At 40.6% G+C, this 14859-nt stretch overlaps 1 protein-coding gene across 1 annotated transcript in view; it reads right to left on the bottom strand.

Moving 5' to 3' along the window:
• Positions 1-1425: 1425 nt before the first annotated feature.
• PARM1 (prostate androgen-regulated mucin-like protein 1) overlaps positions 1426-14859 on the bottom strand; it is a 128062-nt gene continuing 114628 nt past the window's right edge. The window contains exon 4 of the mRNA XM_027854643.1: positions 1426-4648. Coding sequence (XP_027710444.1) covers positions 4564-4648 — 85 coding nt within the window. The 3' untranslated portion in view covers positions 1426-4563. The remainder of the gene's footprint in view (positions 4649-14859) is intronic.

Below are 14859 nucleotides of genomic sequence, written 5' to 3'. Positions count from 1 at the left end.
ACATATCAGCAAATGAGAAACAGAAATCACTTACATGCCTACGTAATTCTTAATATTTATAGTCATTTTCCCCAGAGGCTAAAAACACATTGCAGATGTGGCCTTATTCATCCTCAAATTTATCTGGGAGGCAGGTAGGGGAGGGAACATTGGAGATGAGCATCACTTCCATTTTACAGATGAATAAGTAAAAATACATAGAGGGTGGTCAACTTGAGTATGGTCACATAGAAGGTGTCACAAATAGCATCCATTTCTCCTGTGTCTCAATGATCTAGGCAGGCTGGCCTGTCTGCCTATTTAATAAACACTATGACATCTCATGCAAATGATTTCCTCTATGGTTGCACTGGCGATGTTCTCCTTATGAGGAAGAGAAGTTAAAAGTCTGTCTCCCTAAGTCAGTCCTATCAACGATCAACCTACTTTAGGCCCTCATCCCCTTTTATCTGGACCATCGCCATTACAGATGGACTGGTTTCATTTCTTTGGCAAGATGACTTAAAGCACACCAACAGTGATGAAATTCTTTATGATCAAATCAAGTCTTTCCCATAATGACAATAGGAAGAACTGTTAGTAGGATTTTTCTGAGCAGTCCTTCAGTCTGAGGTCTACATCTCTGGCTCCCCGTCCCATCAATGAACCATCCCTCTTTGGGATCAGGATGTCTCAGTCTGAGCATCCAATTTCCCTGGGTTCCTTCAAGTCTCAGATAAAATGCCACCTTCTGCAAGAAGTCTTTCCCAATGCCCCTCAAGGATAGTGCCTTCCCTCTGCAGATTGTCACCAGTTTATCTTGGTTGCAAGTTTTCTTACCCATTAGTCTGTGAGCTTCTTGAAAACAAGGATTCTCCCCTTAGCACAGTGTCTAGCACACAGTAGGTGCTTAATAAATGATCATCAATTGATGGATTGACTAATATACAATACAACTGGGACCTTGTGTAAAAGTTTCTCTGGTAAAAAAAGGATGCTTTTTTTTTTCATGTCCTATTGACACGAATTGTAATTGTTCCTATGAATCCAACATGTACATCTCAAGCTCAACATGTTTAAAACAATTCATTATCTTCCCTCATAAACCTAGCCATCTTTTGACCTTCCCTGTTATCGTGAAGGACACCATTATCATTCTAATCACCCAGGTTCTCAATCTCCAGGTCATTTTTGACTCCCCCCTCACATACAATGAATTACCAAATCTAGTGGGGGCCATCTCCAGTCATCGTGATCTATATCTGGATGTCCTGATCTATAGCTATACCTTGATCTGTATCTGTGACCTATATCCAGACCCAGAGGGCTCTGGAGGAGAAAGTGAGGCTAGTGACTTTGCACAGCCCTCCCTCACTCAAATCCAATTCAATCGCAAGTCATGGCATCACCTTCCTGATGTCATCATCCTCTTTGAGAACAAAGAGTAAACAGAAACAACAACAACAAATCTAGTCATTTCTTTCTCTCCATCAGTCACATCTATTCCCTTCCCTCCACTCATGTAGCCTCCAGACTACTTTAGGCCCTCGTCACCTCTCATCTGGGCCATAGCCTTGTGATTGGTTTCCCTGCTTCAAACCTCTTCCCATTCCAATCCATCATCCATAACAGCTGCCAGAATGATATTCTTAAAGTTGTAAGGCTGTAATTTCCACCAGTAAAGTTGTAATTTCAAAATGGCTCTTGAATGCCTCTCCGATCAAATGTAGATTTCTCTTTTTGACATTTAAACCTCTTCCCAATATGGTGCCTTCCTATTTTTCCAGGCATCTAACACATTACTCCCTTCCCTCGCTCTATGGTTCAACTATACTGGCCACATACATTCCATCTGCCATCTTTTTTCAGCCTTTGCATTGGTTGAATACCATACCTGGAATGCTCTCCCTTCTAACCTCCAACTCTCAGAATCCCTAGCTTTCTTTAACATATAATTTAAGGGCTAATTCCTATAGGAGACTTTTTTTTATTGTTCTATTATCTGCTAATATTATGCATTTTAAGGCTGCCTTCCATCTCTGGATTTATCTGTGTATGTATTATCTCTCTCATTAGAATGAAAACTCCTTCAGGTCAGATACTTTTCCCTTTTTATTGGTATCCTTGGGGCTTAGCACAATGCTTGGCTATAGTAATTGCTTAATAAATGTTTGTTGATTGATTCCTTAGGCAGAGTCTGAACTCTCTGGTAGGTACATAAAACTTCAGGGGCAGAACCCAGCATCACCTCTTGGTTAAAATGCTGCAGCTTAAGTGAATTTTCTTGTTGTAACATGATCTTTTGTTTCCCAGAGTGGGGTTCTGGTATTCCTTTCGTGCTCCTCAACTGGCCAAGACCTCTGGGAGTCAATGAATAAATCAGCTAACTACCAATTTATTAAGTACCCTAGCTGCTGGGAACATTAAGACAAACATGAAACAGGCCCTGTTTTCAAGGGACATACATGTTAAATTTAGGACAGTGGGTGTTGTTGGGTAGGAGAGACTGGAGAGGAAGAGGTGGGAGTAGAGACATCACCAGTAGGGGCCATGGCCAGAACAGCCACTTAACCCTTTCTACCTTATTCTATAAAGACCCTACTAGGCTCACGAAAGAACCTTCATGGCTGACAAGTAACATGAAAACTACTCTGATATTCCTGAAAATATGAGAAGATAAAATGGAGGAAAAAAATTTGTATTTTTTTTAATTGTTAGGTGGAGGATAGAGAAATTTTCCTGTTTTGTTTCCTGTTGTCTTTAAAAGAAAATAACCTGTACCCTCTAAGAAGCGGCTCCTGTCCTCTACTAAATCCTTGTAGTAAAGGGTTATGGTGGCCGAATGCTCTATTTTGGCACCTAAGAGGAACCATGCCACTTCTGGACAGTGGTAGGAGAAAGGATGTAGGCTGGGTGGCCACCCATTGTTATTGTTTAGGGGCATAGTACATCATTTGCGGGAGACCAGAGGGATGGAGGAAAGCACAGAGTTCCTGTATACCAAACATGTTATTATCTATGAGCAGCAAGAGTTACCCTGTAAGTTCTTTGAGGGCAGGGACTTAAAAAAATTTTTTTTTGCCTTTCTTTGTATCTCCAGAGCTTAGCACAATGCCTGGCGCAAAGTAAGTACTTTAATAAATGCTTGTTGACTGACTGAAATAATATCGGACCAGGTTTTACATTCTCTATGTAATTTAGACTGTGCTCATCACAGGAGAGGGGGTGATGACATGTTTGAAAACAGGTAGAAAAAATATTTGTATCCCACCAGGATATGGATGTTGTAAAGGTCAGTATGGTGATTGAAGCTGTTGTTAAAAAAAATATATATTTGTGTGGGCCTCATTTTGTCCAAGTGAACAATCTTTTTTTCCTACTTTATCTTCTCAGCTTTTGGGGAATAATAGAAAGAATAGGTTTCACAAATGATTCCATTTCCTTAAAAGGGTGCTGGTATTTAATCAAGTTTCTTTATGCAGGAAATAAATACCTGCCCTGGCTTGTCCATACAGTGAGTAAGAGGAGAATTAGCAAGTGCAGGCATAGGGGCCAAGAAATGAATTGATCACACAGTAAATTCCCTGTCTAGAGGGATGTGTAGCTGAGAAATTGAAGAAATGCCTTCAGAATACATCTGCAGCTGACCTGGGTTTACTGAAAGTTAATAAGGCCATGGCCAGCAATCTCATGGGCCCATGGAAAGGATTCTGTGAACTCCTTCAGATAAAGCGTAGGCCACAGCATACTCAGAGGTCTCTGTGATACTGCCTTTTCTGCATCCCTGCCCCAATATCCAAATACTCCCACGATTTCTGGTGGGCTGACACCCTTACTTGTCTCCTTCTCCTACCTCAAACTAAGTTCACCTTAAAGGGCCCTCATTGGGCCATCAGCAAGCTTGCAAGTGAATGGGCTTTTCCAACAGAAGTGGGATGTCTTGGGCATCCTTAATCCGAGACACCTTGTGAAGCAGAGAACTAAGGAACACGTCAGGATCTGAAACTCACTTGTTAATTCTGCCCCTTGGCAGACTCCCTCCTTTCATGCACTTTTTATTTTGATCATTCCTTAATTAGGAGAAGAAAGAGCCTGCAACCATTTCTGCAGAGCTGCAGCTGGGGTCCAGGACCAGATAAACAGAGATTAAAAAGGAATCCAAGAAACATGAGCTTCTGCAGATGAAAACCCCTCTAGTGATCATTTTCTCGGGCTTTCTTTTATGGAGATTTAATATGATTTCCCACATAAAAGCCATCCTTGCTCCCCCAAAAGTACATCCCTTCTCCAAAGCAGTGAGGGTGGTCTGGGCTTCCATGTTGTCTCACTCAGTTGAGATTCAATTTGGATTCACCTAAAAATGGTAGCTCTTTTTTTTTTTCTTAAAGAGAAGGGAAGCAGAAACCAGAAGAGAAGAAAAATAAAAATTAAAAAACAAATAACCAAACAACAAAACAATAAAACCAACAAAACAGGCCACAGGATTGTCATTGAATGCGTATCAGGTAATTAGCATTAATGCTACTGGATAAGCACTTTTAAATTAAAGAACATATATGTCTTTTCCCATTCTGTGTTCCTCTGTTAGGAGTCATCATAAAGTGGGTTGTTATAGTTGCCCCAGGATCCATAGTCATGGTCATCCAGCAGCCTTCCGTAGGAGGAATGCCTGGGAGAAAAGCGAAGCGAGAGGGTTTGGTTACTTAGAGGTGGCCCAGATTCTCATTTCATCCACGTCTATTCTCTGCTTTGGTGAAATTATAATCTAGCTCTCGGTGATATCACTGGCCCTATTCCACCCTCAAGAATCCACTCTAATTATTCTGGGTATGGTTTTTGGTAAATCCCATTTGGAGAATCTAACATCACCTCCTTCCTCTGGGCCTTTTAATATTTTAGAGGCTCCATGGCAGATCATTCTGCCTACCTGTTCCTTTTTTTTTGTTTTAACCACTTACCATCTTTACCATCTTTTTACCATTGCTCTTTCTACCTGACTTGTTTCTTTTCTGTTCATAAATGCCTCTCGTGTTATTTCTCATATGAATCTGAAAGCTGAGAAAATGTAAACCTTTTAGCCAATTCTTTCACATTCCTTCCCCTGATGCTGGCTGTTCTCAGATTGGGAATGAAATCAAGATATTCTAATAGGAAATGGGATCTAATGATATATCTATATATATATATATATATATATTTTAAAGTTGTCAGATAGAATTAATCAGAAAGGTATGGAAGTCTCTAGCAATAAGACTTCTCTTGTGTTATAAAAAAGTGAGGAAAATTCTTGTTGCAACAATGTCTTTGATCTGTTATCCTTAAGACTCTCTGGTCTCCTTTGAAGTATGGATTAGGTAGATGGCCCAGTTGATAAAAGTGCTGGACTTGAAATCAGAAAGACTTGAGTCCAAATTCTGCCTCAAACATTCTCTAGCTCTGTGGCCCTGGGCAAGATACTTAACCACTGTCTGCCTCAGTTTTCTCATCTGTTAAATGGTAATAATAATACTACCTACCTCCAAGGACTATTGTGAGTATCAAATGGGATTATACCTACATACCTCCACACATACATACATATGTGTATATAGTTTTGCAAACCTTAAAGTGCTATATAAATACTAGCTATTATTATTATTATTTTTAAAATAATATTTTATTTTCCCCCCAATTACATGTTAAAACAGTCTTAACATTTTTTTAAAGTTGTGAGTTTCAAATTCTATCTCACCCTTCCCTCCCCCCTCCCTGAGATGGTAAACAATCAGATATAGCTTATACAAGTGCAATCAATATAAAACATTTCCATATTAGTCATTGTGTACAAGAAGACTTGAAGAAAGAAAGAAAAAGAAAGAGAAAGGAAGAAAGAAAGTGAAAAATAGCATGCTTCAGTCTGTATTCAGACAATATCAGTTCTTTTTCTGGAGGTGGATAGCATGTTTCATCACGAGTCCTTTGGGATTATTTTGTATCGTGTTGCTGAGAACAGCTAAGTCATTCACAATTCTTCATCATACTATATCGCTGTTACTGTGCACAGTGCTCTCCTGGTTCTACTTACTTCACTTTGCATCAGTTCATGTAAGCCTTTTCAGGTTTTTCTGAAATCATCCTGATTGTCATTTCTTATAGCACAATAGTATTCCATTACAATCATACGCCACAACTTGTTCAGTTATACCTCAATTGATGGGCATTCACTTGATTTCCAGTTCTTAGCCACCACAATGACAGCTGCTATAAATATTTTTGTACAAATAAGTCCTTTCCCTTTTTTTAAAAAAAATCACTTTGGGATTACTGGATCAAAGGGTGTGCATAGTTTGATTGCCCTTTGGGCATAGTTCCAAATTGTTCTCCAGAATGGCTGGATCAGTTCAAAACTACAACAGTGCATTAGTGTTCTTACTTTTCCACATTTCCTCCAACATCTATCATTTTCCTTTTTGGTTATATTAGCCAATCTGATAGGTGTGAGGTGGTACCACAAAGTTGTTTTAATTTTCTAGCCGTTATTAGTAAATCAAGATAGGGAATGTTCTTAATCCCTTGAGAAATCAGAACTGATGATTGGGTTAATAAAAGTAATATACTTGGTATACTTTTTTTTTGTTAATGAAAGAAAGTGTTAGTTTTCTGAAACGACCTGCTTCCTCAAAGTGTGCCCACTTTACCACTGTTTCCTGTAAAAAAATAAATCAGAAACAATAACTGAAATTTAAGTTCTTTTGTTCTTTGATTGGTGTGGAATGTCTTTATCTTTTATCAGCAAAATTTGACTTATTGCTTGAGGGAGTGGGTTTTTCAGGTTAGCAGGAAGAATTGAGCACCCATTTCTTCCTTTGGACAACATCACTAGCCTGGTGCAGGACCCCATCACCTCATGCTTACACTTTTGCAATAACTTACAATTTGATAGCCCTGCCTCAAGTCTCTCTGGACTATAATCCATCAGTCACTCAGCTGTCAAATTAATCTTCCTAATCCACAGACCTGACCACCACACCCTCATCTTCAGTGAACTCCAGTCACTCTCTATCACTCTCAAGATTAAATATTAAATGTGTTCTGACATTTGAAGCCCTATACAGCTTAGTGCCCTCTAACCTTTCCAATCTTCTTATACCTTAATTCCCCCTCATGTACTACTCTTATCATCCAGGGACACTGTCCTCCCATAAAGACCTTCCATCTCTCATCTCTGGGCACTTTCACTGGCTGTCTCCCATTCCTGAAATTCTCCCCTTCCTTTCCATTTCCTAGCTTTCTTTGGAGTTCCAACTAAAATCTTATCTTCTGCACTAATGCTAATGTCTTCCCTCTGTTAAATATTTCCAATTTATCTGGTACGTAGCTTGTTTATACATAATTATTTGCATGCCGTCTCCCCGATTTGACTGTCTCTTGAGAGCAGGGCCAGTCTTTTGCCTTTCTTTGTATCCCCAGGACTTAGCATGGTGCCTGGTATGTAGAAGGCATTTAATAAATGCTAATTGATTGACTGACTAGTCCTGATGGTCAGGATGTCTCTTCACACAAAGTGGTTGGGCGCTGATAAACATTACAAAAGAATATACAGAAGAGAAAAAAAGGAATTCAGAATGGGACACAGAAAAGCAGAGCAGTGCTGGAACTGAGTAGCTAGCATTGACATAGTACTTTAAGGTTTATGAGGTGCCTTGCAAATAAGTCTCAACTGTTCCTCACTACAACTTTGGGGTATAGGAGTTCTTACTGTCTCCATTTTACAGGTGGGAAAACTGAGGCAGACAGAAGTTAAGTGACTTGCCCAGGGTCACACAGCTAATAAATATCTGAGGCTGGGCTTGGACTCAGGCCTTGGTCTAACACTTTATCCACTGCACCATGTAACTGCCTTTACATTAAACAAACCAAGTTATACATGATAGATATTCAGTGTCCTTTTTTCTCCCCCTGTCCATTTTATATAAGGGAATGTTCATATTTGTTACTGTCAAACGTATAACAAGACGAAAGAAAAAAATTTAAAAGAAAAGAATAGTTTTATAAAGAATAGAAAACTACAAAATAGTTGTATCTGTTTGGGCTATGATTACACCCAATTATAGTAGCATCCACATCATTGCTGATACAAAGGTACTTTTGTGCCTAAGAAGATGAGGTCCTTGACAGAACTCTTGGTAACTTACTTAAAAGAGAGTTGCCGTGGCCTAAGCTTTCAATCAATGTTAATTAAGGCACCTTCCACAAGGAAGGAGGTAGGTTTCTTTTTAAACTGAAAACAGGTATCCATGAAGCAGGAAAACCAACATTTTCTCTATCACTTTAAGTCTAGACAATCAATAAATCAAGCCCTGATTTGTAATGTTTGCTCATTTCCAAGGTGTAAATGCTTACACTGAGAGCATTTAGAGACAATGACTGTTGGTGACCATCTAAGGTAGATGGTCAGGATGTCTCTTCCTTGGCACTAAGGAACAGGGCAATGGAAACTCCCCAAATTGTGAGACTTTTACAACCTGAATCAAATAGAGCAAACTGCCCAAGCACTGGTCTGCCAGGAATATTAGCTCTTATTATGCCATTTGTCTCCTCCTCCTCTCCTCCTCCTCCTCCTCCTCCTCCTCTGTCCACCCTGGAATTCTTGCTACCCACTAACTGCTTTACTCAAATACTGAGGTGCCCTATGGGACCCAACACTAGGTAAGAATCAAGGCTGTTCTTTTCCATGTACTTCAACCAAATGCAGCTCAGATTTCAGCTTATATGTGTTCCCTAATTTAGAAACAAAAACTGATAAAAATGGGTGGCAGGATGTAGGAGATGGGAATATGACAAGAGATGCCTAATGATTTTGCAAGCGTCTCAAGAGGAAGCTGGTATTTGGGAAGAAATTTCAATCCAAGACAAGTCAACAAGCATTTATCAAGTGTGTACTACTATGTGCTGGGGAAGATGAGATAGAATGGGATCACTTGTGCCTGTCAAGGGGGATGAACGTGAAAACAGTGGCTGCCCTCAAGAACCTCACAAGTTACTGGGGGATACAGCATGCAAACAACTGTATTATGCAAACAGCACACAAGCAAGATATGGGATAAATGGAAGGTCATCATGACAGACAGTAGGCACCGTTATCAACGGGAAGCAAGAAAGGGAGGTGAGGTCTTATCTTGGACCTGAAGGAAGTCAGGGAAGCCAGAAGATGGAGAGAAAGAAGGAGAGAATTCCAGGCATGGGGGACAGCCAGTGAAAATGGCTGGAGCTAGGCGATGCAAGCAAGGAGGCAAGGTCATTGGATTGAAGAGTATGTGTTGGAGAATAAGATGTAAGAAGACTTGAAAGGAAGGAGGGGGCTAGGTCAGGAAAGGCTTTGAATGCCAAACAGAGGATTTTCTATTTGATCTTAGAGGTGATGGGATCTACTGAACTTTATCAAAATAGGAAGGAAGGGGGGGCAGCTAGGTGGCGCAGTAGATGGAGCACCGGCCTTGAAGTCAGGAGGACCTGAGTTCAAATCTGGCCTCAGACCAAACACTTGACACTTACTTACTGTGTGACCCTGGGCAAGTCACTTAACCCCAATTGCCTAAAAAGAAAAAAAAATAGGAAGGAAGGGATGATGTGGTTAGACCTGTGTTTTAGATAGATCAGTTTGATAACTGAGTGGAGATTTGGATTGGAGTGGGGAGAGACTTGAAGCAAGAAAACCAACATTTTCTCTATCATTTTAAGTCCAGATAATCAATAAAACAATCAGCAAATCAAGCCCTGATTTGTAATGTTTGCTAATTTCCAAGGTATAAATGCTTACACTGAAAGTTTAACCACCAAATCTTGCTAGCCGATTCAAGATGGCTCCATTACACCCCTGAGGAAGGCCAATCAACAGGCTGCTGCAATAGTTCAAGAGACATGACGTGGATCTGTGCCAGGGTAGTGGCAATGCCAGAAGGGAGGGGCCACATTCAGAGATGCTGCTAAGGTGAAGTGGGCAATAGATCAGAGAATGAGGAGTCAAAGATGACACCTACGTTGCAAGCCTAGGGGACTGGGAGGATGGTGGCACTCTCGACAGTCATAGGAAGAGGGGAGAGTTTTGGGGGAAAGATAACAAGTTTACTTTGGACCATATTGAGTTTAAGATGTCTATGGGACATATAATTTGATATGTACAATAAGCATTTGGGGATAAAACTGGAAGTCAGGATAAATGTTAGGAGTGAGAATCATCTGCATGGTGGTGATAACTCATGGGAGCTAATAAAATCATCAAATGAAATAGTACAGAGGGGTAATAGAAGAAGGCCCAGGAAAGAGTCCTGTGGGACACCTATGGTCAGTGCATATGACCTGGATGAAGATCAAGCAAGGGAAACTGAGAAAGAGTGGTCAGACAAGTGGGAGGAGAACCAGGAGAGAGCAGTGTCATGAAAACCTAGAAAGAGAGTTGTGTCCTCATCCTATTAAGGGAAAGATGGTGACCAACAGCATTGGTAAAGGGTATAGGGAGATCAAGAAGGACGAAGATTGAGAAAAATCCATTCATTAGGCACTTTAGAAATCACTAGTTACTTTAGAGAGACCTATTTCAGTGGAATGATGAGATCAGAAGCCAGAGTGTAGAGAGTTAAGAAGAGAGGAAGCGGAAAGGGAGTCCCCAGTTATAGATGGCATTTGCAAAGAATTTAGTTATGAAAGGGAGGATATAGGGCAAAAGCTAACAGGGATGGATTGATCAAGTGAAGGGGTTTTTTGAGAGTGGGAGAGACATAGGCATGGTTGCAGGTAAGAAGCAATCTGTAGATAGGGAAACATTGAGGATTAATGAGAGCATGGATAACAGAAGGAGCAATCTATTCAAGGTTGATGGGATGGAATGGGATGGCTTGAGCAGGTAGAGGGGTTAACCTTGGTAAGGACTCTTCATTTAGGACAAGGGTGAAAGGAGATAGTAGCAGAAGGCACATCTGAGTGATATAAGATGAGGAGGAGGGGAGAAAAGGGAGTTCTCAGAAAGTGGCCTCAATGTTTTCAGTGAATTATAAAGCAAATTTCTCAGCTGGTAGGGTGTGGGAAGGGGGAGCAAGGTGAGGCTTGAGGAGAGATGAAAAGATTTAGCCAAGGCATTGTGGTGAGTAGGATAGTGCATCAATTAGAGAGGGATAAAAGGATTGCCTTGCCACAGTGAAGGTGCAGTTAAGGTTGTATAGCAAAAACTGGTATATTTTGTTATTTTCTCCAGCTCTATTCAGTTGCATAAGAATATGCTCGAAGGCAATGGATGGTGGGATAATCCAAGGCTGGAGACTGGCAGGGCATGAAAAACAACAGAGTAAGGGCACAAATGACTCTAGAGTAAAGAAGCACCCAGAAATGACCTAGTTTACCAAGGGGAGTATAGCCAGTGCAAGGTTGATCTTCTGGGAAAGAACAGAGGGGTGGAAGGATTGGAAACAAAGGAGAGGATGAAGACCGTGTTAGACATGGCAAGGCAGAAGGAAAGGTGGAATGATGATAGATTATGACCAGATAAAATATTTCAGAGTTCATGAACATGGAAGTGGAGTGCTTGTGGGTGATGGCAAGATCCAGGGTATGACCATCTTTGTGTATGGCTGAGGTGGGGTAGAGGAGGAGGTCATGAGAAATGAGTAAATTGAAGAACTGGGAGGTTAGGTTATTTGAAGCAGTATCAGTATGTATGTTGAAGTTCCTTAATATGGGGCCAGGAGTTGGGGAGGAGAGAAAGGACTAGGAGCCTGGCATTTAATTTATTAAGGAGGGAAGGAGAGAATCTTGGAGGATGATAGATAGCAGCTACCAGAATCTTGATTAGCTGATAGATAAAGATTGAATAAACCTCAGAGGAGGAGAGGTTATTGAGTGATGATGGCAAGAAGAGAAGTCCAGAAATGGCAATGGGGGCCAAGGAATATTCAGACTTCCCCACCATGACCAAGGAGTTGGGGGCATGAATGAAAGTGCAACCAATGGTGGAAAGGGTGGTCAGGGATATCATTTCATCATGAGGTCTCAGTGAGTGCAAGAAGGAAAGAGAATGAGAAAGGGAATGGTTTAAGATGAAAGCAAGTTTGTTACCGATGGAACTGGCATTCCAGAGCGCACAGGGCAAAGGGTGAGTAGCTTTAGAGTAGGAAGTTATGGGGTTCTTCTCTGTAAAATGAGGGGGTTGGACTCAGTGTTCTTTAATTTGTCTCTAATTCTAAAGCCTATCATCTAGGAATTGTTTCTCTGAGAGTAGTGATTTATTTTTCACATCCATACACTTTAAATAGTATTTTCAAGATCCACACTCTCTTAAGTGGTATTTACAAACTGAGTCCAGGTTGAAGTATGTTAAAAGTGATAATAGATTTAGAATGGAAGGGACTTCAGAAGTCTTAGCATCCAACTTTTTGAAACCAGGGTCTGAAGAGGTCAAGATATTTACCCCATGTCACACAGACAGAAAATAATGGAGTCAGAATTTGAAACCAGATCCTTTGACTACGAGCCCGGTGTTTATCTACTATTCATCCTTGCTGGAGAGTTAATATGGCAGAGTGGATAGAGAACTGGTCCTGGTTTTAATCTCTTTCTCTGATACATACTAGCTATATTATCCCTGGGTGTTCACTTATCCCAAACAGTTTTCTAAATCTCTAGTTTATGACCTAAATGCTATTCTGCATTAAAGTAGAGAATTTCTACACTGTGAATTCTTCACATCAGTGAAATCACATGTGTAAACTTAAAGAAAATTCACTGACATTTATAGAGCACTTTATGTACATTATTTCACTTGACCCTCAAAACTCTTATGGCATAATGATGTGAATATTATTACAACCCATTTTTATAGATGATAAAACTGAGGCTCAGAGAGTGTAAGAGATGACCGAGAGAGAGAGCTAGTAAGCTTTAGTAGAACTTAACAGGTTTCTGCGCTGCCTTCCCCCCCCCCCCCCCCAATAGACCAGTGGTATTTTCATTTGGTTATTGAAGAAAGTCACCTTCATTGATTTTGGGTATGGGATATCAGTTGTCATAAACTAACAAGTCTCAGAAAACACACTACTATGCTGTAGTTTTTGTACATTTGGGGAAAAGGGGAAAGGAGAATGAATTTCCAGTTGAGGCAAGATCTAGCCTTAGGGAAAAATATCTTTGAATTACTAATAATTTTCCAAGCATTGGATAAAAGCCTATGTGGATGAGTAACTTATTCTTGATTGGTGAATAGGAGGGGAGGAACAGAGGAAGTCCTAGAGGCTGTTAAAACAATGCTTGAAGGGATTATATTGTGGGCTTAAGAAACGTGAGGGCCTTAACCTATTGCTTCTTTTGCTCAAGCTGTTTATAGAGTAGCAGGAAGGGGTTTTCCTTAGGGGATTTCTGTTTGAGATATCTGGTCATTTCAGTTTTCAGTGTCAGAGATCAATAACGCTTCATTTCCATTCCCATGAGAACTCTCATCATCTGAGGAGGAGGAATTTGTTAGGGTAATTTTCTCACGGGAGTTCTAGCTTCTCTCAGCAGAAGCTGAGGGTCACAACCTGTTGTGTGGCAAAAGCAAGGAAGTCTTACAAGACCTCTCCTTTGCTGACACGCAGCTCCCACGGTTGGCTCGGCTCTCCTCTCATTGGGAGAAAAATCCTACTCATACCCCTGACACGAGGGCTGCAGGTGTCCGGCAGACTTGGTAAATGGCTATCATGTGGAGATCATGCTTTGATCAGGTATTACCAGGGATATAAAAGAAAGCTACTAGCACTTAATAAACGGAGCTTCTGCCCTCTTGCTGTCTCCCGCCTCATCAATGCGCCCCCGGGTTAAGAGTATTGAGCTGGTCTCATGCTCACCACTGCAGCGGCCGCGTCAGGAATTGTGCAAAGGAGTCATTTTAGTTTGATATTTCATTGACCTTTCCCATCTGGGATAAAGTTGGCTCAGAAAAGCTATTCTGTTCTCTTGGAAATTTTATAAAAATTTAATCAGACATCAGTAGCAGCTAGAACAAATTTAAGTGGCCTGTTAACGAAACTTGTAGATTTTATTTTATAGCTTTTTCTAGCCGGGGGGTGGGAGGGACATCAAACCAACATAGAAGAAGATAGCAATTGTTACTGTGGTTTCAGGTCCTATACCCCTCCTCACTGATTTGAGATGGTTTGTATTTATCTTTATCCTTGGCTAGAACAGCTAGTAGAATGGGTTAGACCAATGCCAGAGATTGTACACCAGGAGCTCTTAACATTTTGTGTGTGTGTGTGTGCGTGTGTGTGAGTGACAGATGCCTTTATCAGTCTGGTGAAGCCTATGGACACATTTTCAGAATCATGTCTTCAAATGCATTAAATAAAATATATAAGATAACACAGGAAACCAATTATATGGAAACACAGTTATATAAATATGAAAAAAGGCCATAGATACCAATTTAAGAAATCCTTGGTGGGATGGGGCTGTGTGTGTGTGTGTGTGTGTGTGTGTGTGTGTATTTGGTGGAGGGGGTTGAGGTATCAATCTTGCTGTAGACTCTCCAGGCATGGAAAGTCCCTTCAGGACATCTGCAATGGTCATAAATCTGGAAGGGACTTTTGAGGACAATTCCTTTATTTTTGCAGAGTTGGAAGCTAGGCCCATTGAGTTTCAATGTCTTGTTCAATGTCATATAGCTCAAAAGTGTCTGAGGCATGATATGGATGCTAGGTCCAGTGCTTTGTCCATGATGCTATTTAAGTTCAGGAAATTCTCAACTAACAAATGGTCTATGTACTACAGTTTTTTCTAAGTCTGATGTTTGAAACTTGAAAGACAGTTTCTTATGGAAGTTCTTATAAATGATAGTTTGGCTCCTGGAGTACTTGCTACAATCCTGTTTGACCCATG

This window comes from Vombatus ursinus, unplaced genomic scaffold, assembly GCF_900497805.2.
Source record: "Vombatus ursinus unplaced genomic scaffold, bare-nosed wombat genome assembly UNPS02010461.1, whole genome shotgun sequence".
NCBI classification, from domain to species: Eukaryota; Metazoa; Chordata; class Mammalia; order Diprotodontia; family Vombatidae; genus Vombatus; species Vombatus ursinus.
This window is presented reverse-complemented; position numbering and strand designations above follow the sequence as displayed.